The sequence below is a fragment of the Moschus berezovskii genome, chromosome 4 (genome assembly GCF_049115385.1).
Source record: "Moschus berezovskii isolate FMDL1 chromosome 4, NW_MosBer_1.0, whole genome shotgun sequence".
Classification (NCBI taxonomy): Eukaryota; Metazoa; Chordata; class Mammalia; order Artiodactyla; family Moschidae; genus Moschus; species Moschus berezovskii.
The window spans coordinates 87,753,951-87,781,031 of record NC_142463.1 but is presented as its reverse complement, the minus strand read 5'-3'; the positions used below and the strand labels follow the sequence as shown (position 1 = coordinate 87,781,031).

At 41.5% G+C, this 27,081-nt stretch overlaps 1 protein-coding gene across 1 annotated transcript; it reads left to right on the top strand.

Annotated features, from left to right (window-relative positions):
- The first annotated feature begins 387 nt into the window (after positions 1 to 387).
- LOC148778075 (mitochondrial adenyl nucleotide antiporter SLC25A24-like) lies at positions 388 to 27,081 on the top strand. The gene is made up of 5 exons (XM_088835000.1): positions 388 to 564; positions 6,059 to 6,185; positions 7,178 to 7,265; positions 23,478 to 23,589; positions 26,947 to 27,081. The coding sequence occupies exons 1-5, from the start codon at positions 388 to 390 to the stop codon at positions 27,079 to 27,081; spliced, it is 639 nt and encodes a 212-aa protein (XP_088691126.1).

Here is a 27,081-nt window from a genome sequence, read left to right as displayed (position 1 = left end):
TAGACCCAGGGTAGCTTTATGGAGGCTGATCTCCATCAACCTCGGCTCTGAGCACAAAACCGAAAAAAAAAAAAAAATTCTCCCCTAAAAATTCACAACCCTGGGACTACCCTCAGTCACTTTAAAGTTTGAATTAAGACTGTGTTGTCTGGGAATCCCCAGCCAAGCATTAACCTCAAAAAAAAAAAAAAAAAAAATGACTGGCAGAAGCAAACCCGGAACCAAGGGGACATTCCTCGCCCGCTGGCGCGGAACCCAGGGGCGTCGGACCACTTGTCCCAGGGGCAGTTGCTGCACTGGCCGCAGGGCCGCCCCCGCGGAGGCTCTCGGCTCGGCCCGCGGGTGGGGCTTTCCCACTTTTCGGGGTTCCCTTGGCGCTGCGTGATCATGCTGCGCGGCAGAGGGTGCTTCCTGCCGCCCACTGTTGCTGGCCAGGAACACGAGTTCGACAACCTTTCCGAAGAGCTCTTCCGGAAGCTGGGCCGCCGCGGGGACGGGATGGTGGACATCGCGGAACTGCAGGAAGGACTGGAGGCCCTGGGCTGCCCTCGGGGCGGGGAGGAGGTGGGCCTTGGTGCGTTCAGGCCTCAGGGAGAGTGCGGGGCGGGAGGCTCTGCAAGGGTGATATGGGGGTGGGGGCAGAGAAGACCCCCTCCTCTCTTTCGGGTCCAGTCCCCAGACGTTTTTTGGTGTGAGCTGTTTCACCAGTGGAGTAGGCAATGGCACCCCACTCCAGTACTCTTGCCTGGAAAATCCCGGGGACGGAGGAGCCTGGTATGCTGCAATCAGTGGGGTCGCTAAGAGTCGGATACGACTGAGCGGCTTCACTTTCACTTTTCACTTTCATGCATTAGAGAAGGAAATGGCAACCCACTCCATTGTTCTTGCCTGGAGAATCCCAGGGACGGGGGAGCCTGGTGGGCTGCCATCTACGGGGTCACACAGTCGGACACGACTGAAGCGACTTAGCAGCAGCAGCAGCTTCTCCAGAGAGCCCACTGGTGGAACACTTTCACACACGTTTCTGTCCTATGAGTGAGCTGCTCCGGTGAAACATGTAGCAGTCTTACCTAAAAATAGGGTCTAAGCCATCTAAACACAAAAGGTCCGCTAGCCGTTCCTACAGGTTAAGGGAACCCCTGCAGGAAGCCAACTGCCTGGGCGCAAATTTGTTTCGCTCTTGGAAACTCCAATAATCCGTCTTGATGGCTCCTCCTGAGCTCTACCCAAGGGCGTCCCATAGCTTGGGAAGTGGGGCTGACACTGAAGGGCAAGGGCTCCCCGCCAAGACCTTTGGGAATTCCCTGTGTGTGCACTTTTGCCATTTCCTTCTCCAGGGGATCTTCCAGATCCAGGAATTGAACCCACGTGCTTTGCCACTCCTTCAATGGCAGGCGGATGCTTTACACTGAGCCACCTGGGAAACCCCAGCTAAAACCAATACTTGCCTGTTTAACCCTACACTTAGAAGTCGCTGGACTGCACCATACCATACACAGTAGAGTTATCCTTAAGCTCAACACATGACAATATCAATACTCACTATTGTATTCTCAGAGGCTCCTCATTTCCACAACTGTACGTTTAACCCGCTGACTTACAGTAAAAATAAAGTCTTTGTTTTACTTAAAGCTTCTCTAAGAGACTAGTAGCTTCAGCAGCAGCATGGGAACATGTGTGCACAGGAGTTTGAAAAGGTGACATACACCAGGCTTTATAGAAATCTTTTTCTTGTGAGGCGACTGAATTACATTCAATTACGGGAAATAGTATTTAATATATTTTCATCTGGTAGGCTTGAATTGAATGATGGATGTGAGAGCAGAGACCACTGAATCTAGAAAAACTATACAGTCAGCACAGTAACATATAGTTTATGCACCATAGTTCTTAGGATTTATACAGCGTATGCCAGAGAAATGGGGGAGGGATTAATGCTATCTAACATTTTTGTTATGGAAACTGATGGTCTGATCCGTAAGGCCCAACCAACCACAGATTCCAGTCCTAATTTTATATAACATGTATTGCTTTCACTGGATTCTGTGTGTCCAAGGCTTTTTGTTGCACTCACTTTGTGTTACACGGAATCAGCAAGCAAACTGATGAAGTTATGCCTTCCTTCAGAATGCAGCCCCAGAATCTTGCTATTCTATCTCTCTCCTCAGGCAAGAGCTGGATCTTCTGCTTTAGCAGCCTGTCAGTTTTATCTTCTATCCATTTATCACAGTGGTTCTCAACTAGGGGTGATTTTGTCCCTCAGAGACATATGACATTTTGGATGGTTGTGACAGTGTGGGATGTGTGTGTGTGATGTGAAGGATGTAGTGAGTCAGTCAGTCAGTTCAGTTGCTCAGTCGTGTCCGACTCTTTGCAATCCCATGAACCACAGCACACCAGGCCTCCCTGTCCATCACCAACTCCCGGAGTCCACCCAAACCTATGTCCATTGAGTTGGTGATGCCATCCAACCATTTCATCCTCTGTTCTCCCCTTCGCCTCCTGCCCTCAATCTTTGCCAGCATCAGGGTCTTTTCAAATGAGTCAGATCTTTGCATCAGTTGGCCAAAGTAATGGAATTTCAGCTTCAACATCAGTCCTTCCAATGAACACCCAGGACTGATCTCCTTTAGAATGGACTGGTTGGATCTCCTTGCAGTCCAAGGGACTCTCAAGAGTCTTCTCCAACACCACAGTTCAAAATCATCAATTCTGTGCTCAGCTTTCTTTATAGTCAAATTCTCACATCCATACATGACCACGGGAAAAACCATAGCCTTGACTAGACGGACCTTTGTTGGCAAAGTAATGTCTCTGCTTTTTAATATGCTTTCTAGGTTGGTCATAACTTTCCTACCAAGGAGTAAGTGTCTTAATTTCATGGCTGCAGTCACCATCTGCAGTGATTTTGGAGACCAGAAAAATAAAGTCAACCACTGTTTCCACTGCTTCCCCATCAATTTGCCATGAAGTGATGGGACTGGACGCCATGATCTTAGTTTTCTGAATGTTGAGCTTTAAGCCAACTTTTTCACTCTCCTCTTTCACTTTCATCAAGAGGCTCTTTAGTTCTTCACTTTCTGCCATAAGGGTGGTGTCATCTGCATATCTGAAGTTATTGATATTTCTCTCAACGATCTTGATTCCAGCTTGTACTTCCTCCAGCCTACCGTTTCTCATGATGGACTCTGCAAATAAGTTAAATAAGCAGGGTGACAATATACAGCCTTGATGTACTCCTTTTCCTATTTGTAACCAGTCTGTTGTTCCATGTCCAGTTCTAACTGTTGCTTCCTGACCTGCATACAGGTTCCTTAAGAGGCGGGTCAGGTGGTCTTATTCTCATCTCTTTCAGAATTTTCCACAGTGTTTTGTGATCCACACAGTCAAAGGCTTTGGCATAGTCAATAAAGCAGAGATAGATGTTTTTTTGGAACTCTCTTGCTTTTTCAGTGATCCAGTGGATGTTGGCAATTTGATCTCTGGTTCCTCTGCCTTTTCTAGAACCAGCTTGAACATCTGGAAGTTCATGGTTCACATATTGCGGAAGCCTGGCTTGGAGAATTTTGAGCATGACTTTACTAGCGTGTGAGATGAGTGCAATTGTGCTGTAGTTTGAGCATTTTTTGGCATTGCCTTTCTTTGGGATTGGAATGAAAACTGACCTTTTCCAGTCCTGTGGCCACTGCTGAGTTTTCCAAATTTGCTGGCATATTGAGTGTAGCACTTTCACAACATCATCTTTCAGGATATGAAATAGCTCAACTGGAATTCGGAGAAGGCAATGGCAAGCCACTCCAGTACTACTGCCTAGAAAATCCTGTGGATGGAGGAGCCCGGTAGGCTGCAGTCCATGGGGTTGCTAAGGGTCGGACATGACTGAGCGACTTCACTTTCACTTTTCACTTTCACACATTGGAGAAGGAAATGGCAACCCACTCCAGTGCTCTTGCCTGGAGAATCCCAGGGACGGGGGAGCCTGGTGGGCTGCCGTCTATAGGGTCACACAGAGTTGGACATGACTGAGGTGAGTTAGCAGCAGCAGCAGCAGCAACTGGAATTCCATCACCTCCACAAGCTTTGTTCATAATGATGCTTCCTAAGGCCCACTTGACTTCACATACCAGGATATCTGGCTCTAGGTGAGTGTTAGTGATCACGCCATCGTGATTATCTGATTCATGAAGATCTTTTTTTTGTACAGTTCTTCTGTGTATTCTTGCCACCTCTTAATATCTTCTGCTTCTGTTATGTCCATACCACTTCTGTCCTTTATTGAGCCTATCTTTGCATGAAGTGTTCCCTGGTATCTCTAATTTTCTTGAAGAGATCTCTAGTCTTTCCCATTTTATTTATTTCCTCTATTTCATTGCATTGATTGCTGAGAAAAGCTTTCTTATTTCTCCTTGCTATTCTTTGGAATTCTGCATTCAAACAGGTATATCTTTCCTTTTCTCCTTGACTTTTCACTTTTCTCCTTTTCACAGCTATTTGTAAGGCCTCCTCAGACAGCTGTTTTGCTTTTTTACATTTCTTTTTCTTGGGTATGGTCTTGATTCTTGTCTTCTGTACAATGTCACAAACCTCTGTCCATAGTTCATCACGTACTCTGTCTATCAGATCTAGTCCCTTAAATCTATTTCTCACTTCCACTGTATAGTCATAAGGGATTTGATTTAGGTCATACCTGAATGGTCTAGTGGTTTTCCCCACTTTCTCCAATTTAAGTTTGAATTTGGCAATAAGGAGATCATGATCCTTATGGATGTAGTGAGGGATGATGCTAAACATTCAACAATGCACAAGACAACAAAGAGTTTCTGGTCTCAAATGTCAGTGGTGGCAGGGTTGGGAAACCCTGCTTATCCCAACCACAAGCCTCTTGCTCCTGCCTTCCAGTAGCTGACCATGCCCTTTACTTCACTGAGGAAGCAGAGGTGAACTGGCATGAATGTCCTCAGATTTCTGGCCTTCTCATAATGTGTCCTGAGCTGTAAAATAGGGATCTTATTAGTGCCTGTCTCATAGGACCATTATGATGACTCTACTGTCTCTTACCTGTTACCGTAACAGTCTTATAACCTGTCTTCCTGCCCTTATCTCTCACCTGTTACTGTAACAGACTTATAACCAGTCTTCCTGCCCTTACCTCTCATCATCATTAGTTCATAACCCTTCTCTTTAGGGGTGGACAGTGTTGGTGGGAAAAGTGTAAACCTCTTAGTATGGTATTGATGGTTTCCTGATTTCCTGAAGGGTGTTGAGTTTGGTGGGACAGTTCTCCAACTTGAAGACATGCAGGGATCCAGGTTCGTTCTCTCTTGTGACTCTGCTCTCTTCAAGGGTCTTATCATCATCTGCATTCAGCTGGTGAAAGGAATGAGCGTGGAGAAAGACATGTGAGAGGATTTTATTAACTAGGTCTAGAAGTGGCACACATTACTTTCACTTGTATTTTGTTGGAGAGATCTTGGCCACAGGACCATGCTTAACAGCAAGGGAGACTGGGAAGTGTAATCTAGCTGTGTGTCCAAAGAAGGTAATGAGGAACTTTGGTGGATGGCTGGTGGTCTTTGCTACATTTCTCACACCTTTGTTTCTTGTTTGCTCACCTTTTACTATTCATTTAAAAAATATTTGAGTCCCTTCTATCTCCGTCCCTTCAGAGCACTCACATCTTTGTTACCCTCTGATGCTTGATCATTTTCTGCCATTGTGATTTTGGTGTCTTCCCTATTAGCCTGTAAACTTCTGGAGCACTGGGATTATTGCTGACTCATTTCTGTTTCTCAAGCATTTAGTTCCTTACGTATTTATTGAGTGAATGAATACATGCACGGCTGTTGAATAGAAAAGTAGTCAGTTGCTAAAGTTCTTTAAAATTCCAGTACTCAAAGATTCTATGTTTTCAGTGTTAGAAATTTTACTCTAGAACTAAGGCACTGGTAATTTGTGGCAGATTAATTGACATGTGACAAATATATAAATATTTAAATGCTGTAATTTGTTATCTACCTTGTGTGAATGTATCTCTAATATTATTTTTTCTTTCTTGTAGATAATTTTAAAATCTGTTGATGTTAATGAGAATAATCTGCTGGACCTTGGCACATTTATGCAGTACATAAAAGATAATGAGATAAACATGAAATTGACTTTTAAGAGTTTGGACACAAATAATGATGGTTTGTTTTTAATACAACTAGCAATTTTATCCAAAAATTAATTGTGTTTTAGTAAAGGTTTATTTTTAGGTGTTTGGCTTCCCTGAAAAGTTATTAAAAGCTCATCTATTTAATTCTGTCATTTGTTTTATTATTACTTTTAAGAAATATTTTTAAATGATGTCGTTTTTATTTACATACTACCTTTCAAAAAAACTAACCACCAACAAAAAGTTTATACCCTTTGAGTAATATGCTTTTTAGCTAAAGATCTGAGAAATATTTATTTCATTTTGGTAAGGTTTTTACATGAAGCTCCATGTACAATGGTGGTTAAGCTGAGTCTGGAAAGATCAGCTGAAGTTACCTTAGTGAACAGTAGGGAAGAGTGGTCCAGGCAGAGGAAATAGCTTGTTGGGAGGCTGTGGTCACCTCGGGGGAGTAGGTCATGTCTGAGGAACTAGAGGAAGCCCAGTGAGGGTGAAGCTGAGAGCAGGGGGAAGTGTCAGAGATGAGGCTGGGAGGCTGGCACAGGTAGGATCATGGAGGGCCTTGGGGTCTGGAAAGGTTTCTGGACTTGATCATAAAGGGGAATGAGGTGGGAAGCCTCTGAAGAGTTTTCAATAGTCGAGGTAGTAACACCATCATATTTGTGTAGAGCATGGACAGGCATCTTGAGCCACTGTGGGACTGGGTTGATGGGAATAAATGACTTGGGAAACACTAAGGCACAGAACAGACCAAATTTGGTGGTTGAATGTGTAATAGGCTGAGGGAAAGAAAAGAGACAAGAATGACTTATTTAAGCAATATTGGAGATAAACTTTTTATTTATTACTATAGGAAATGTCATATGGACATTCCAGTCTCTTTGCCTTGGCAAGTAGAAAAAATAATTGGGGTGTTGATGTTTTATGGCATGTTGTGATAATGTGCTGAATACTGCTTTACTGTTTACCTCTGCATATTTTCAAACCTTCCAGTTGATGCTCATTTTCTTTATTCCTTTAAAGGAGTGATTGATCCTTCAGAAATTATCAATAGTCTCAACTTAATAGGTATACATATTTCTGAAAAAGAGGGATTAAAGATTCTTGAAAGGTCAGCCCTTACATATTACATACATTTTAAAATTAATTTTTATTTACTTTAAAACCTTTTGGGCTTCCCTTGTGGCTTAGACAGTAAAGAGTCTGCCTGCAATGCGGGAGACCTGGGTTCAATTCCTGGGTCAGGAAGATCCCCTGGAGAAGGAAATGGCAACCCATTCCAGTATTCTTGCCTGGAAAATCCCATGGATGGAGGAGTCTGGTGGGCTACAGTCCATGGGGTCACAAAGAGTCAGACACGACTGAGTGACTTCACTTTCTTTCTTTCTTTTTTTTTTTTTAATTTTTAAAATTTTTTATTGGAGGCTAATTATGGAGAAGAAAGCTGATCGCCGGAGAATTGATGCTTTTGAACTGCGGTGTTGGAGAAGACTCTTGAGAGTCCCTTGGACTGCAAGGAGATCCAATCAGTCCATTCTAAGGGAGATCAATCCTGGGTGTTCATTGGAAGGACTGATGCTAAAGCTGAAACTCCAATACTTTGGCCACCTCATGCGATGAGTTAACTCACTGGAAAAGACTCTGATACTGGGAAAGGTTGGAGGCGGGAGGAGACGGGGATGACAGAGAATGAGATGGCTGGATGGCATCACCGACTCTGTGGACATGAGTTTGAGTGAACTCCCGGAGTTGGTGATGGACAGGGAGGCCTAGCGTGCTGTGATTCATGGGGTCGCGGAGAGTTGGACACGACTGAGTGACTGAACTGAACTGAACTGAATTACTTTACAATATTATATTGGTTGGTTTTGCCATACATTGACATGAATCCGCCCCGGGTGTACATGTGTCCCCTTTTTGAACCCCCCTCCCACCTCCCTCCTCCCCATATCCTCCCTCCCGGTCATCCCCATGCACCATCCCCGAGCATCCTGTATTATGCGTCCAACCTGGACTGTTGATTCATTTCACATATGATAATATACATGCTTCAGTGCCATTCTCCCAAATCATCCCACCCTTAAAACCTTTTTGGGACTTCCCTTGCAGTCCAGTGGTTAGGACTCTGTGCTTTCACTGCAGGGGTTGTGGGTTCAATCTCTGGTTGGGGAACTAAGATCCCTCATGCTGTACAGTGCGGCCAAAGGAAAAAAAGAACCCACAAGCAAATAAACAAAAAACACAAATAGCTTTTTCATTATGAAAGTGAAAACTATGGAAATTTTATGAAAACATGAATAATGGCTCATAATCATCTGTTTGCTATCACTCTTCTACATGATATATTATCTGCTTTAAGTCTCTAAAGACTTTAGAGGCAAAGTCTATTATTTTCATTGTTTTACTGAGGTTAAGTAACTTGCTCAAGGTCACCATAATCCACCTCTGCAATATTAATCCACTGATATAATTTTATAATTATATAATTATAAATATAATTATAATTTTACATCTGTTTTACATTTATGCATATATCTATATTTTTGGTAAGATCATATACTTTATACTATTAGTCAATCCATCAAGCATCCAACCAATCAAGTCACCTATCAATCAGATATTGATTGATGCTTTTATACGCACAGTGAGGCTTCAGTGGTATAAACGATATGGTCCTGGTGCCCATCCTTGCAGAGCTAATGGTCTGTGGGGCTGAGGGGAGCTGAGTTGCAGAGTGGTGAAAATTATGATAGGGACACATAAGAAAACACTGAAGACAAGTATCTCTATTAGGAAAGAGAGCTGAATTTTGTCAACCATGCAGCTTTTTTCACTTAACCTATATTTTAAAAACTTACTTTTTTGGCTGTGCTGGGTCTTCATTGCTGCATGGGCTTTTCTATTTGTGGCGAGCATGGGCTACTCTCTAGTTGCGGTGCACAGGCTTCTCATTGGTGTGGCTTCTCATTGCTGTGGCTTCTCTTGTTCGGAGCATAAGCTCTAAAGCGCTCAGGCTCAGCAGTTGCTGCTCCCGGGCTCTACAGCACAGGCTCAGTTGTGGGCACAGGCTTAGTTGCTCTGAGGCGTGTAGAATCTTCCCGGATCAGGGATCAAACCTGTGTCTCCTGCATTGGCAGGTGGATTCTTTACCACTGAGCCACCAGGGAAACCCTTCACTTGACTTATTTTTTTAATGTACTATAGTAGTAGATCTGACATTAAACATTCCTGAGATAAAGCTAACTTGTTATGAACTGTTTCATTCAAGAAACATACAGTCCAATAGAGAATTTTATCACAAACAGCCATACCATCACTGAGTTTGTCATATTCAACATTTTGCCATATTTGGTTCAGATTTTTCAAATAAATATAACATTACAGACAGGTGAAGTTTTCAGTGTCTTTAAACCCATTTCCTTCTCTTTTGCCAGAAGTAACTACTATCCTGAACTTACCATCTCCATACATATTTTCATCTCTGTGTATATTTTACTATGTACATATCCTTAAAGTATGATACTGTTTCTCATATTTTAAGACATTATTTAAATGGTAGCATCCTGCATATTTTTTAAATCACTTTTTCTAAATATTTTAGAGATTTGTTGATGTCGATGCCTATAGCATCAATCATTTTAGTCAGTGTACAGCTTCTATTTAATATATATGATTCAATTTACTTATGAATTCTCCTGATGATGATAGAATTTAGGTTTTTTAAAAATTTTGTTTTGTTACTAGTACAAAACAATGCTGGAATGAATAGTCTCGTATACATCATCTTGTTTATTACTTGTAGTCAAGTTGCTTGACTGTAAGGTATCAGTTCAGTTCAGTCACTCAGTCGTGTCCAACTCTTTGTGACCCCGTGAATCACAGCACGCCAGGCCTCCCTGTCCATCACCAACTCCCGGAGTTCACTCAAACTCATGTCCATCAAGTAGGTGATGCTATCCAGCCATCTCATTCTCTGTTGTCCCCGTCTCCTCCCACCCCCAATCCCTCCCAGCATCAGAGTCTTTTCCAGTGAGTCAACTCTTCGCATGAGGTGGCCAAAGTATTGGAGTTTCAGCTTCAGCATCAGTCCTTCCAATGAACACCCAGGACTGATCTCCTTTAGAATGGACTGATTGGATCTCCTTGCAGTCCAAGGGACTCTCAAGAGTCTTCTCCAACACCACAATTCAAAAGCATCAATTCTTCTGCGATCAGCTTTCTTCACAGTCCAACTCTCACATCCATACATGACCACGGGAAAAACCATAGCCTTGACTAGACGGACCTTGGTTAGCAAAGTAATGTCTCTGCTTTTTAGGGTATTCAGTTCAGTTCAGTTCAGTCGCTCAGTCGTGTCCGACTCTCCGCGACCCCATGAATCACAGCACGCCAGGCCTCCCTGTCCGTCACCAACTCCCGGAGTACACTCAAACTCATGTCCACAGAGTTGGTGATGCCATCCAGCCATCTCATTCTCCGTCGTCCCCTTCTCCTCCCGCCCCCAACCTTTCCCAGCATCAGAGTCTTTTCCAGTGAGTCAACTCGTCTCATGAGGTGGCCAAAGTATTGGAGTTTCAGCTTTAGCATCAGTCCCTCCAATGAACATCCAGGATTGATCTCCTTTAGAATGGACTGGTTGGATCTCCTTGCAGTATAAGGGACTCTCAAGAGTCTTCTCCAACACCACAGTTCAAAAGCATCAATTCTTCGGCGATCAGCTTTCTTCACAGTCCAACTCTCACATCCATACATGACCACGGGAAAAACCATTGCCTTGACTAGACGGACCTTGGTCGGCAAAGTAATGTCTCTGCTTTTTAATATACTATCAAGGTTGGTCATAACTTTCCTTCCAAGGAGCAAGCGTCTTTTAATTTCATGGCTGCAATCAGCATCTGCAGTGATTTTGGAGCCCAAAAAAACAAAGTCTGACACTGTTTCCACTGTTTTTCCATCTATTTCCCATGAAGTGATGGGACCAGATGCCATGATCTTTGTTTTCTGAATGTTGAGCTTCAAGCCAACCTTTTCACTCTCCTCTTTCACTTTCATCAAGAGGCTTTTGAGTTCCTCTTCACTTTCTGCCATAAGGGTGGTGTCATCTGCATATCTGAGGTTATTGATATTTCTCCCAGCAATCTTGATTCCAGCTTGTGCTTCTTCCAGCCCAGCGTTCCTCATGATGTACTCTGCATATAAGTTAAATAAGCAAGGTGACAATATACAACCTTGACGCACTCCTTTTCCTATTTGGAACCAGTCTGTTGTTCCATGACCGGTTCTAACTGTTGCTTCCTGACCTGCATACAGGTTTCTCAAGAGGCAGGTCAGGTGGTCTGGGATTCCCATCTCTTTCAGAATGTTCCACAGTTTATTGTGATCCACACAGTCAAAGGCTTTGGCATAGTCAATGAAGCAGAAATAGATGTTTTTCTGAAACTCTCTTGCTTTCTCCATGATCCAGCGGATGTTGGCAATTTGATCTCTGGTGCCTCTGCCTTTTCTAAAACCTGCTTGAACATCTGGGAGTTCACGGTTTACATACTGCTGAAGCCTGGCTTGGAGAATTTTGAGCATGACTTTACTAGCGTGTGAGATGAGTGCAATTGTGCGGTAGTTTGAGCATTCTTTGGCATTGCCTTTCTTTGGGATTGGAATGAAGACTGACCTCTTCCAGTCCTGTGGCCACTGCTGAGTTTTCCAAATCTGCTGGCATATTGAGTGCAGCACTTTCACAGCATCATCTTTCAAGACTTGAAATAGCTCAACTGGAATTCCATCACCACCACTAGCTTTGTTCGTAGTGATGCTTTCTAAGGCCCACTTGACTTCACATTCCAAGATGTCAGGCTCTAGGTCAGTGATCACATTATCGTGACTATCTTGGTCGTGAAGATCTTTTTTGTACAGTTCTTCTGTGTATTCCTGCCACCTCTTCTTAATATCTTCTGCTTCTGTTAGGTCCATACCATTTCTGTCCTTTATCGAGCCCATCTTTGCATGAAAAGTTCCCTTGGAATCTCTAATTTTCTTGAAGAGGTCTCTTGTTTTTCCTATTCTGTTGTTTTCCTCTATTTCTTTGCATTGATCACTGAGGAAGGCTTTCTTATCTCTCCTTGCTATTCTTTGGAACTCTGCATTCAGATGCTTATATCTTTCCTTTTCTCCTTTGCTTTTCGCCTCTCTTCTTTTTACAGCTATTTGTAAGGCCTCCTCAGACAGCCATTTCGCTCTTTTGCATTTCTTTTCCATGGGGATGGTCTTGGTCCCTGTCTCCTGTACAATGTCACGAACCTCCGTCCAGAGTTCATCAGGCACTCTATCTATCAGATCTAGTCCCTTAAATCTATTTCTCACTTCCACTGCATAATCATAAGGGATTTGATTGAGGTCATATCTGAATGGTCTAGTGGTTTTCCCTACTTTCTTCAATTTAAGTCTGAACTTCGCAATAAGGAGTTCATGATCTGAGCCACAGTCAGCTCCTGGTCTTGTTTTCGCTAACTGTATACAGCTTCTCCATCTTTGGTTGCAAAGAATATAATCAATCTGATTTCGGTGTTGACCATCTGGTGATGTCCATGTGTAGAGTCTTCTCTTGTGTTGTTGGAAGAGGGTGTTTGCTATGACCAGTGCATTCTCTTGACAAAACTCTATTAGCCTTTGCCCTGCTTCATTCCGTGCTCCAAGGCCAAATTTGCCAGTTACTCCAGGTGTTTCTTGACTTCCTACTTTTGCATTCCAGTCCCCTATAATGAAAAGGACATCTTTTTTGGGTGTTAGTTCTAAAAGGTCTTGTAGGTCTTCATAGAACCGATTAACTTCGGCTTCTTCAGCATTACTGGTTGGGGCATAGGCCTGGATTACTGTAATATTGAATGGTTTGCCTTGGAAACGAACAGAAATCATCCTGTCATTTTTAAGATTGCATCCAAGTACTGCATTTCGGACTCTTTTGTTGACCATGATGGCTACTCCATTTCTTCTAAGGGATTCCTGCCCACAGTAGTAGATATAATGGTCATCCGAGTTAAATTCACCCATTCCAGTCCATTTTAGTTCACTGATTCCTAGAATGTCGACATTCACTCTTGCCATCTCCTGTTTGACCACTTCCAATTTGCCTTGATTCATGGACCTAACATTCCAGGTTCCTATGCAATATTGCTCTTTACAGCACCGGACCTTGTTTCTATCATTGGTCACATCCACAACTGGGTATTGGTTTTGCTTTTGCTCCCTCCCTTTATTCCTTCTATAGTTATTTCTCCACTGAGCTCCTATACAGACCTTTAATTAGATATTGCAAATTTTTCTCCAAAGTGGTTGTACCAATTCAGTATTCTACTAGAAATGTATTTCCTTCCTATTACTTTATACTGTAGTCTTCTAAGGAGAAGGTGATGGCACCCCACTCCAGTACTCCTGCCTGGAAAATCCTATGGATGGAGGAGCCTGGTAGGTTGCAGTCCATGGGGTTGCTAAGAGTCAGACATGACTAAGCGACTTCCCTTTCACTTTTCACTTTCCTGCATTGGAGAAGGAAATGGCAACCCACTCCAGTGTTCTTGCCTGGAGAATCCCAGGGATGGGGGAGCCTGGTGGTCTTCCATCTATGGGGTCACACAGAGTCGGACACGACTGAGGTGACTTAGCAGCAGCAGCAGCAGCATAGTCTTCTAATATTTAAATATTTTCCAAACCCATGGATCAGAAATATTGTCCTGTTGTTTTAATATAATTTGATTTAATTTACTTATATTCCTCATTGCTAGTGAGTCTGAACATCTTTTAATGTATTAGCTGGCCATTTGGATATTACCTCCCTATGAATTACTTAAGTCTTTTGTCTACTTTTAAGCTGAATTGGTCATCATTTTCTTAATGGCTTTTAGCTGTTCTTTCATAAATTCTAGATGTTAATCCTATGATGGTTATATGTGCTGCAAATGTCTTTTTCCCAGTTTGTTTCTTATTCTAAATTCATTTTTTGTGTTTTTGTCATTGTGCAGAAAATTTCAATTTTAATGTAGTCATATTTGTCCATCTTTTTCTTTTATGCATGTGCTTTTAACACCTTGAAAAATTCTTCCTTACCCTGGGATATAAAAATGTTAACCTATATCTTATTTTTACAGTTTTGCATTTTACATTTAGTTCTTTACTTCATCTGTAATTGATGTTCATGTATGTTATAAAGTTACATGTCCAGTTTCATTTTTTTCTATATGGTCTGTTGTTCCATCACCATTAATTGACTGGTCTCATCCTTTTCCCACGGTTTGAAATGCTTCCCTCTGTCATATTATTAAATTTCCATCTCTATATGGATGTGTTTCTTATCTCTTTATTTTATTACATTGGCTGTTGTCTGTTATGCATCATTCAGTTCAGTTCAGTCGCTCAGTCGTGTCCGACTCTCCGCGACCCCATGAATCACAGCACGCCAGGCCTCCCTGTCCATCACCAGCTCCCGGAGTTCACTCAAACTCATGTCCACAGAGTCGGTGATGCCATCCAGCCATCTCATTCTCCGTCGTCCCCCTCTCCTCCCGCCCCCAACCTTTCCCAGCATCAGAGTCTTTTCCAGTGAGTCAACTCGTCGCATGAGGTGGCCAAAGTATTGCAGTTTCAGCTTTAGCATCAGTCCCTCCAATGAACATCCAGGATTGATCTCCTCTAGAATGGACTGGTTGGATCTCCTTGCAGTATAAGGGACTCTCAAGAGTCTTCTCCAACACCACAGTTCAAAAGCATCGATTCTTCGGCGGTCAGCCTTCTTCACAGTCCAACTCTCACATCCATACATGACCACGGGAAAAACCATTGCCTTGACTAGACGGACCTTGGTTGGCAAAGTAATGTCTCTGCTTTTCAATACACTATCAAGGTTGGTCATAACTTTCCTTCCAAGGAGCAAGCGTCTTTTAATTTCCTGGCTGCAATCAGCATCTGCAGTGATTTTGGAGCCCAAAAAAACAAAGTCTGACACTGTTTCCACTGTTTTTCCATCTATTTCCCATGAAGTGGTGGGACCAGATGCCATGATCTTTGTTTTCTGAATGTTGAGCTTCAAGCCAACCTTTTCACTCTCCTCTTTCACTTTCATCAAGAGGCTTTTGAGTTCCTCTTCACTTTCTGCCATAAGGGTAGTGTCATCTGCATATCTGAGGTTAATGATATTTCTCCCGGCAATCTTGATTCCAGCTTGTGCTTCTTCCAGCCCAGCGTTCCTCATGATGTACTCTGCATATAAGTTAAATAAGCAAGGTGACAATATACAACCTTGACGTACACCTTTTCCTATTTGGAACCAGTCTGTTGTTCCATGTCCAGTTCTAACAGTTGCTTCCTGACCTGCATACAGGTTTCTCAAGAGGCAGGTCAGGTGGTCTGGGATTCCCATCTCTTTCAGAATGTTCCACAGTTTATTGTGATCGACACAGTCAAAGGCTTTGGCATAGTCAATAAAGCAGAAATAGATGTTTTTCTGAAACTCTCTTGCTTTCTCCATGATCCAGCGGATGTTGGCAATTTGATCTCTGGTGCCTCTGCCTTTTCTAAAACCTGCTTGAACATCTGGGAGTTCACGGTTTACATACTGCTGAAGCCTGGCTTGGAGAATTTTGAGCATGACTTTACTAGCGTGTGAGATGAGTGCAATTGTGCGGTAGTTTGAGCATTCTTTGGCATTGCCTTTCTTTGGGATTGGAATGAAGACTGACCTCTTCCAGTCCTGTGGCCACTGCTGAGTTTTCCAAATCTGCTGGCATATTGAGTGCAGCACTTTCACAGCATCATCTTTCAAGACTTGAAATAGCTCAACTGGAATTCCATCACCTCCACTAGCTTTGTTCGTAGTGATGCTTTCTAAGGCCCACTTGACTTCACATTCCAAGATGTCTGGCTCTAGGTCAGTGATCACGTTATCGTGTCTATCTTGGTTGTGAAGATCTTTTTTGTATTCCTGCCACCTCTTCTTAATATCTTCTGCTTCTGTTAGGTCCATACCATTTCTGTCCTTTATCGAGCCCATCTTTGCATGAAATGTTCCCTTGGAATCTCTAATTTTCTTGAAGAGCTCTCTTGTTTTTCCTATTCTGTTGTTTTCCTCTATTTCTTTGCATTGATCACTGAGGAAGGCTTTCTTATCTCTCCTTGCTATTCTTTGGAACTCTGCATTCAGATACTTATATCTTTCCTTTTCTCCTTTGCTTTTCGCCTCTCTTCTTTTCACAGCTATTTGTAAGGCCTCCTCAGACAGCCATTTCGCTCTTTTGCATTTCTTTTCCATGGGGATGGTCTTGGTCCCTGTCTCCTGTACAATGTCACGAACCTCCGTCCAGAGTTCATCAGGCACTCTATCAATCAGATCTAGTCCCTTAAATCTATTTCTCACTTCCACTGTATAATCATAAGGGATTTGATTGAGGTCATATCTGAATGGTCTAGTGGTTTTCCCTACTTTCTTCAATTTAAGTCTGAACTTCGCAATAAGGAGTTCATGATCTGAGCCACAGTCAGCTCCTGGTCTTGTTTTCGCTAACTGTATACAGCTTCTCCATCTTTGGTTGCAAAGAATATAATCAATCTGATTTCGGTGTTGACCATCTGGTGATGTCCATGTGTAGAGTCTTCTCTTGTGCTGTTGGAAGAGGGTGTTTGCTATGACCAGTGCATTCTCTTGACAAAACTCTATTAGCCTTTGCCCTGCTTCATTCCGTGCTCCAAGGCCAAATTTGCCAGTTACTCCAGGTGTTTCTTGACTTCCTACTTTTGCATTCCAGTCCCCTATAATGAAAAGGACATCTTTTTTGGGTGTTAGTTCTAAAAGGTCTTGTAGGTCTTCATAGAACCGATTAACTTCGGCTTCTTCAGCATTACTCGTTGGGGCATAGGCCTGGATTACTGTAATATTGAATGGTTTGCCTTGGAAACGAACAGAAATCATCCTGTCATTTTTAAGATTGCATCCAAGTACTGCATTTCGGACTCTTTTGTTGACCATGATGGCTACTCCATATGCATCATTACCATCTCCTAATTGCTATCACTTTAGAATACTTCTTGATATCTGGTTTTACTTTCTTCATCTTCAATAATGTCAATGCTATTCTTGGCCCTTTAATCTTCTATATACATTTTAGAATCAGCTTATTCAGATACATATATAAATATGCACATGTGCATACCTACAGTCACATACCCCTTTGGAACTTTTTTTTGGATGCACCATGCAGCATGTGGGATTCTTAGTTCCCCAACCAGGGGTTGAACCCATGCCCCCTGCCCTGGAAGCGTGGAGTCCTAACCATTGAACCACCGGCAATTTAATTTTGCCCTTTTGGAATTTTGATGCAATTGCATGTAATTTATAGATACATTTGGGGGAGAAGTGATGTATTTATGATGTTACATTTTCGGTTTCATGAATATTATGTATGTCTTTATTTTTTAGATCTTCTTTAATATCTCTTAATTAGATGTTATATATTCTCTATAAAGCTCTTATATAACTTTTGTTGGATTTACTCACAGAAACATGGTTTTTGTTGCTCTTCTAAGTATACAGAGGAATTTGATTTGCTATCACTTCATTTAGAATTTTCATATCCATGTTAATAATCGATACTCTTCCAAGGGTTAAGATGGAACCTTGTTTCCTTTCTGTGGTCTACAGGGCTCCATGTGGTCTGGCCCATCTCTCTAGCCTCGTCATCCAGAACTCTCCTTCCACTCTGTGCTCCAGGCCGACTGAGCTTTAATCTTAAACAACAACAACAGCAACAAACACCCTGGAGTCTCATTCCTTCAACCCTTCTGCAAAACTGTTCTTTCTGTCTGGGAGACCCATTCCAGCTCCTTCACTTGGATATCCCCTGCTTATTCTTTAGGTCTCTGTTCCAGTGTGACTCTTACCTCTGAAACTTTTTTGGTTTTGCTGGTATTTGCTTTTACAACTTTACAGAGGCTCATCTGTCATATTCCCTATTCCCAATAGACTGTAAAGCTGGGACCAAAATTTATTATCCATTATTTTATAGTCAATGCCTAGTAGGAAATCTCATGGATGGAGGAGCCTGGTAGGCTGTAGTCCATGGGGTCGCTACAAGTCACACATGACTGAGCGACTTCACTTTCACTTTTCACTTTCACACATTGGAGAAGGAAATGGCAACCCACTCCAGTGTTCTTGCCTGGAGAATCCCAGGGACGGGGGAGCCTGGCTGGCTGCCATCTATGGGGTCACACAGAGTCGGACACGACTGAAGTGACTTAGCAGCAGCAGCAGCAGTAGTGTCTGGAACGTACTAACAGATCAATACATGTTTTCTGACTGATTTAATATTGTCGCAAAAACTAAGGGTGGAGAGTATCAGATTTAACAGGAGGGACTGGCAACATAAATATTGAAAAAAAATTCCTTGGACCTGCTCATTTGAGATTTCTGGGCCTATCATGAAAACAGTTTCAGTGGATGGTAAAGGGTTATGTCAGATTGCATAGGGCTACTGAACGAATGGGAAGTGAGGAGGTGGATATGATGAATGTAGTTTACTGATTTGGGAAGTCTAGATAAGAAGGAGAGGATGACTAAGCAAGTCTTTTTACATTGTATTTTTATAATTTTTTGAAGGATAGGAGAGATTTGTGGAGAAGTAGCCATGAGAAAGAGAGACATTTGTTGGATATGTTGTAGAGAAAGGAAATTAATGATTGAGAAGGAGTAGGAGCAATAGCTTGAGAGAGAGAAGGGGTCCTTGAGTAAGGGTCAACATGCAATTCTCTGAGTCTAGGAACATAGGAGGTAAGGAGAAAAGTGGGTAGAGAGAAATTTATTCATTCATTTACTGAGTTCATGACATTTATCTAGATGCTAAGGATATAGTAGTGAAGGAAACTGGCAGAAATTCCTGCTCTATGGAACATACAATAACCAAGAGGAGACAATAGTAGAAAAACAAATTATATCAGATGGTGATTAAGCGGAAAAATAATAGAAGGGAGGAAAACAGTATGATGTGTGAGTGACAAGGTTAGGACACTGAGAGGGGAGCAGTGTGTCTGGAATAGAGTGAATGAGGAAGAGGGTGATAGGAGATAAGCTTTAAGAGGTAACAGGAGTCAGATCACATATGATCTTGCAGGAAATTACAAGGACTTTGGCTTTTGCCCTGGTAAATCACTTGATGGTTTTAGACAGAGGTATGACATGATTTTAGATTTTAGCATCATTCTGGCTGACGTGTTGAGAATAGGGGGGACAAGGGTGAGAGTAGGGAGGACAGTTCAGTTCAGTTCAGTTCAGTCGCTCAGTCGTGTCCGACTCTCCGCGACCCCATGAATCACAGCACGCCAGGCCTCCCTGTCCATCACCAACTCCCGGAGTTCACTCAAACTCATGTCCACAGAGTCGGTGATGCCATCCAGCCATCTCATTCTCTGTCGTCCCCTCTCCTCACGCCCCCAACCTTTCCTAGCATCAGAGTCTTTTCCAGTGAGTCAACTCGTCGCATGAGGTGGCCAAAGTACTGCAGTTTCAGCTTTAGCATCAGTCCTTCCAATGAACACCCAGGATCGATCTCCTTTAGAATGGACTGGTTGGATCTCCTTGCAGTCCAAGGGACTCTCAAGAGTCTTCTCCAACACCACAGTTCAAAAGCATCAATTCTTCGGCGATCAGCTTTCTTCACAGTCCAGCTCTCACATCCATACATGACCACAGGAAAAACCATAGCCTTGACTAGACAGACATTTTTTGGCAAAGTAATGTCTCTGCTTTTTAATATGCTATCAAGGTTGGTCATAACTTTCCTTCCAAGGAGTAAGCGTCTTTTAATTCCATGGCTGCAATCAGCATCTGCAGTGATTTTGGAGCCCAAAAAAATAAAGTCTGACACTGTTTCCACTGTTTCTCCATCTATTTCCCATGAAGTGATGGGACCGGATGCCATGATCTTTGTTTTCTGAATGTTGAGCTTCAAGCCAACCTTTTCACTCTCCTCTTTCACTTTCATTAAGAGGCTTTTGAGTTCCTCTTCACTTTCTGCCATAAGGGTGGTGTCATCTGCATATCTGAGGTTATTGATATTTCTCCTGGAAATCTTGATTCCAGCTTGTGCTTCTTCCAGCCCAGCGTTCCTCATGATGTACTCTGCATATAAGTTAAATAAGCAAGGTGACAATATACAGCCTTGACGTCCTCCTTTTCCTATTTGGAACCAGTCTGTTGTTCCATGTCCAGTTCTAACTGTTGCTTCCTGACCTGCATACAGGTTTCTCAAGAGACAGGTCAGGTGGTCTGGTATTCCCATCTCTTTCAGAATGTTCCACAGTTTATTGTGATCCACACAGTCAAAGGCTTTGGCATAGTCAATGAAGCAGAAATAGATGTTTTTCTGAAACTCTCTTGCTTTCTCCATGATCCAGCGGATGTTGGCAATTTGATCTCTGGTACCTCTGCCTTTTCTAAAATCTGCTGGAACATCTGGGAGTTCACGGTTCACATATTGCTGAAGCCTGGCTTGGAGAATTTTGAGCATGACTTTACTAGCGTGTGAGATGAGTGCAATTGCACAGTAGTTTGAGCATTCTTTGGCATTGCCTTTCTTTGGGATTGGAATGAAGACTGACCTTTTCCAGTCCTGTGGCCACTGCTGAGTTTTCCAAATTTGCTGGCATATTGAGTGCAGCACTTTCACAGCATCATCTTTCAAGATTTGAAATAGCTCAACTGGAATTCCATCACCTCCACTAGCTTTGTTTGTAGTGATGCTTTCTAAGGCCCATTGGACTTCACATTCTAAGATGTTGGCTCTAGGTCAGTGATCATGTTATCGTGACTATCTTGGTCTTGAAGATCTTTTTTGTACAGTTCTTCTGTGTATTCTTGCCACCTCTTCTTAATATCTTCTGCTTCTGTTAGGTCCATACCATTTCTGTCCTTTATCGAGCCCATCTTTGCATGAAATGTTCCCTTGGAATCTCTAATTTTCTTGAAGAGATCTCTTGTTTTTCCTATTCTGTTGTTTTCCTCTATTTCTTTGCATTGATCACTGAGGAAGGCTTTCTTATCTCTCCTTGCTATTCTTTGGAACTCTGCATTCAGATGATTATATCTTTCCTTTTCTCTTCTCTTCTTTTCACAGCTATTTGTAAGCCCTCCTCAGACAGCCATTTCACTTTTTTGCATTTCTTTTCCATGGGGATGGTCTTGGTCCCTGTCTCCTGTACAATGTCACGAACCTCCGTCCATAGTTCATCAGGCAATCTATCTACCAGATCGAGTCCCTTAAATCTATTTCTCACTTCCACTGTATAATCATAAGAGATTTGATTTAGGTCATATCTGAATGGTCTAGTGGTTTTCCCTACTTTCTTCAATTTAAGTCTGAATTTGGCAATAAGGAATTCATGATCTGAGCCACAGTCAGCTCCAGGACAGGTATGCAATAATACAGACACCATTTGAAGGTGGCTTGTACCAAGATGGAGGAGGTCAGTAGTGATTGGATTCTGGATGTATTTTGAAATGTTCACAATATTTACTGCTGAATTGTGAGTGGGGTGTAAAAGAAAAAGAATAGTCAAGGATAGTGCCAAGATTTTTGGCCTGAGCACCTAAAAGAATGAAATTGTCATGTATTGAGAGGGGTAAAACTGTGAGAAAAGCACGTTTGGGATGGGGAAGATATCTGAGTTCAGGTTTGTTTTTGTTATGTTTCAGATGCTAACCAGACATCTAAGTAGAAATGTTAGGTGGGCAGGTTGAAATAGGAATCTGGAGTTCAGAGGAGCACTCAAGAGAGACATTTGGAAGTCATAGGCCTGTTGATGGCGTTTGAAGTCATGAGACTGGAAGAGATAACCAAGAAGAGCCTGTAATGCTCTGAGTCCTGATGTTCACTAATGATGAGGCAAACCAGTGAAGGAGACAGAGAAAGAGCAGCTGGAGAAACAGGAGGGGAGCTAAGAGAACACTCTATTCTGGAAACCAGATGAAGAAAATGTTTCAAGGAGGAGGCAACTGTCTGTCATAGGGTAACTGCTGATAGGGTAAAGATGAGGATAGAGAATGGATCACTAATTTGGTGCCATAGAGAATACTGGTGTAGTAATAGTAGTGAGAGCCTGATGGGAGTGGATTCAAGAGAGAATGAGAAATTGGAGACAGAAGGTAGATAGCTCTTTAAAGTAATTTATTTATGTATATTTTTTTGGCTGTATGTGCTTGCATGCTAAATCGCTTCAGTAGTGTCTGACTCTTTGTGACCCCATGGACTGTAGACTGCCAGGCTCCTCTGTCCATGGGATTCTTCAGGCAAGAATACTGAAATGGGTTGCCATGCTCTTCTCATTTTTTGGCTGTACCATACAGCTTATGGGATCTTAATTTCCCTGCCCAGGGATTGAACCTGGGCCCCCTGCACTGAAAGCTTAGAGTCTTAACCACTGGACCACCAGGGAAGTCCCTCGACAACTCTTTATAAACAGTGTTACTGCAAAGGCAGAGATCTAAGAGGTGACTGTGGGGAAGGTGGGGTTAAGAGGTTTTAAGATGAGAACACTTCAACACTCATGTTTTATGGAGAAATGGGGGACAACATGGCCTGAGAGTGAGAGTCAAAAATTGATTTGGTGGCTTGGGATGTGTGAAAATTCGCAATAATCACTGAGGAAAATGAGAAAGGGTGCTACCTCAAACAAGTAACTTTGAAATTTTGGGAACCTCACATTTCAAAATGATATATTTCATTATCTTTCTTCACATTCTTAATTTCATTCAAATATTTGAGAAATTCCCTGATGAGAATTCTTAAAATTAGTTTACTATTCTCTCATATTAATGAAAATTCTATTTCCATTGATATTTGCATTTCTTATGATATTTTTGACATTGGATATTTTATATCCATAAAAAAGAAAATTGCCTTTTGAGATCCATAGCCAAAAAGGGTAATTGTCAGCCATCATTTTGATTGTTAAAGGAGTTACAAGATGAAGTTACCAATAGGAAGAAGGGGAAATATTTAAAGGGGAAATACTAGAAGGTTGGGATGTAGTAATACTGACAGCTTGTTAGTTGTTTATAATTTACAAGGCCTTTGTACATATAATCCCATTTAATACTCTAATAGCTCTGTTTTATAGGAATTTTTCCCATATAAACCAAAATTTAGAGATGTGAGATGCACTTTCTACATCAGAAAAGTAACAATGTGCAGAACTCAACACAGCTCAAATTTTCCGACTTTAAGAATATGAGATGTCATTTTGATAATGCTTTTTAAAATTATGAATTGTAATTTGTATTAATTTATAGCATGGATGCTGATGGGTCACTGACAGTGGATTGGGATGAATGGAGGAAGTATTTTTTATTTATTTCTGAAAGAAATATGGAGGAAATTGCCCATTACTGGAGCCATTTTACCGTAAGTGGTCTCTTTTTAAGAATTTGTATGTCTTATTCTAGGAATCATGGGTATAAATGTAATGCATTACATACGCTTAGAAAATTGTGGGGCCAGAAAATTATTTAGTGAGGTTTTGCTGATGAAAATAGTGATGTTTCCTCAGAAATTTGTATGATGCTAAAAAATCTGAGTCGACTTATAGTATCTACTTCAACTAAAGTTTCAACCTGCAAAAGGCACACATCTGTTGAGAGGAAGTACACTCTTAAGAGTTGATTACTCCTACTCAGCACCATCATTTTGTTTTGTAGTTGCTTATTTTCTTGCCTGAAAAGTAGGGAGTGTGAATTGCAGATTGCTGTATTATATAACACTTCAGTGATAAACATTTGTTGGCTGAATGAATAAACTTTGAACAGAAGTTTTTGTAAGAATGTCAAAGCTTAAGTTTTTTCATATGCATATATACCTCATAGTTTGCATAGGTCTTGTCTGTTGGTGCACTTAAAAATCTATGCTTCATAATTTCTTAAAGTTCTCAAAATTTCTTAAACTATCTTAAAAGTTTTGCTTTGTAACTACAAACTAAAATCTATACTATTCTTCTGTGTCTCATGATTATATGTATACAGTTGAACCTTGCACAATGCAGATTTGAACTTAACAGATTTACTTATATGCACATTTTTTTCCCAGTAAATATGTACTAAAATACTACATGATCTGTGGTTGACAATGGATATGGAGGGCTAACTGTAAAGTTCTACATGGATTTTTGACTGTACGTGGGATCAGTGCCTCTAACCCCTGTTATTCAAGGGTCAAATATATACATGCATCCATATGTCCTATCTCTGAGAAAGGGAGAAGACCAGTAGGATCATGTTACTATTGATAGAATAATCTTACTGTCTTAGCTGTAATAGTGTGCCTTCTCTACTCATAATATGACCTTTATGAAACTGTCTAGTTACCAACATTCTTTCAATAAATATGTAATCATTAATAGATTTTATCCTTTAGGAAGTGTTCATACTATACCTTCCTTTTAGAGATGATTAAAGCAAATTCAAGTCAATAAAGAATACATTTGTTGTATGCCTGTGTGCGTGCTAAGTTGCTTTAGTTGTGTCCGACTCTTTGCGACCCTATGGACCATAGCCTTCCTGGCTCCTCTGTCCATGGGATTCCCCAGGCAAGAATACTGGAGTGGGTGGCTATGCCCTCCTCCAGTATATCTTTCCCAGTCAGGGATTGAACCCTCATCTCTTACGTCTCCTGTATGGGTAGATGGGTTCTTTACCACTAGTGCCAACTGGGAAGCCCACTGTATGCCTAATATATGATACGTTTTCTGTTTAATAATGAGATAAACAACAAACAGGCATGGAAAGTGCATATTTTGAAAATTAACTGATATAGTGTTGGTGATAACCTACTAAAGTCATTTAAAATGAACTCAATGAACTGCCTTTTGGGTATAGTGTTAACAAAGGGTGCTTCATTTATTCCATGGGCAGGTCCACTGTTTGGTTTATAGTAATTTCACAGGACACAAATGTGCTTGGAGCTCTAGCTGTACAGCCCAGAGGTAGAAAACAGCCAGTTCTGCAGAGTGGAGACAGAGTGCCGGCTCTGGTTCAAATCCCAGCTCTCCCATTTACTATCTGAGTGAGCTGGAGTAAATTATTAAATCTCTCTGTGCCTCAGTTTTCTTAATTGTAAAATTGGGGTAGTAATACTTCTCTTAAGGTTATTATGAGAACTGAAGATGGCACATATAACTGTTTAATATAGCACTGGGTGTGCTCTGTAAATGTCAGTTTTTATTTCTTAAACAGATATTGAGCTATCTTCTAGTCATATTATTGCTAATGACTAAGCGCAGCCAAGCACTTGGAGGCCTAATTGCTTTCAAGCACTCTATGTTTGACAATTAATAATATTGGTAACTGACATTCACTGAGTGTTTTTTGGTGCCAAGCATTATTGATGAGTGCTTTATATGCTCTAAGTTACTTAATTTTAATAAGTCTATCCAGTTAGGTATTAGTATTTTCCTCTTTGCATTTGAGGAAACTAAGTCATAGAGGGTTCATTCAATTAGGAACTTGTGGATTTGGGATTTGAATCCCACCTGATTCCTGAGCCTAGGTCCTTAATCATGACATATGTGATCAAACTTCTAGACCCTCAAAAAAAAATCCTACTTGTGATATATATACCACAGAATTATCTGCTCTGCACACTACATGGGAAGGCCCAGGTTTTTAATCAATTACACAGGAAAGTGCTTCTAAATGTATTGTCATATATTTTATATTTGCTTTGTTAGAAGTGAATGGAACAACAGACTGGTTCCAAATCAGAACGAGTATGTCAAGGCTGAATATTGTCACCCTGGTTATTTAACTTATATGCAAAGTACATCATGCTTAATGCTGGACTGGATGAAGCACAAACTGGAATCAAGATTGCCACGAGAAATATCAATAACCTCAGATATGCAGATGATACCACCCTTATGGTAGAAAGTGAAGAAGTAAAGAGCCTCTTGATGAAAATGAAAGAGGAAAGGGGAAAAGTTGGCTTAAAACTCAGCATTCACAAAACTAATATATGGCATCCAGTCCCATCACTTCACAGCAAATAGATGCGGAATAAGTGAAAACAGTGACAGACTTTATTTTCTTGAGCTTCAAAATCACTGCAGATGGTGACTGCAGCCATGAAATTAAATGATGCTTGCTCCTAGGAAAGAAAGCTATTACCAACCTAGACAACATATTAAAAAGCAGACATTACTTTGCCAACAAAAGTCTGTCTAGTCAAAGTTATGGTTTTTCCAGTAGTCATGTATGGATATGAGAGTTGGACTATAAAGAATGCTGAGCGCTGAAGAATTGATGCTTTTGGACTGTGGTGTTGGAGAAGACTCTTGAGAGTCCCTTGGACTGCAAGGAAATCAAACCGGTCTACCCTAAAGAAAATCAGTCCTGAATATTCATTGGAAGGACTGATGCTGAAGCTGAAACTCCAATACTTTGGCCACCTGATGTGAAGAACTGACTTACTTCTAAGACCCTGATGCTGGGAAAGATTGAAGTTGGGAGGAGAAGGGGACGATAGAGGATGAAGTGGTTGGATGGCATCACTGACTTGATGGACATGAATTTGAGTGAGCTCCTGGAGTTGGTGATGGACAGGGAAGCCTGGTGTACTGCAGTCCATGGGGTCGCAAAGAGTCTGACACTGTAGTGGGAATTTCTCATAATGTACTTTCACAGCCTTGAGAAATTCCACAGAAATAGCACCTGGAAAAACAGCATATATTAAGAAACTGTGTTAATGATTATCTTTCATGTTTTTTTTAAGAATAATCTCCTTGTTACAACCCCCAACGCCAAATCTAGAAGGGAGTATGACTGGGATCATGAAAGCAAGGACCTTGGAACACCTGGGTTGGCATCAGGCACGAACGCTGCCCACGCACTTGCTGATTGTTCCTGA

What these genes read in the sequence shown, in the direction of transcription:
- LOC148778075 (XM_088835000.1), top strand. Translation starts at nt 388, where the DNA reads ATGCTGCGCGGCAGAGGGTGCTTCCTGCCGCCCACTGTTGCTGGCCAG. An exon ending in GCCCTCGGGGCGGGGAGGAG is followed by an intron (nt 565 to 6,058) that starts GTGGGCCTTGGT and finishes TCTTTCTTGTAG; the next exon opens with ATAATTTTAAAATCTGTTGA. An exon ending in GGATTAAAGATTCTTGAAAG is followed by an intron (nt 7,266 to 23,477) that starts GTCAGCCCTTAC and finishes ATTAATTTATAG; the next exon opens with CATGGATGCTGATGGGTCAC.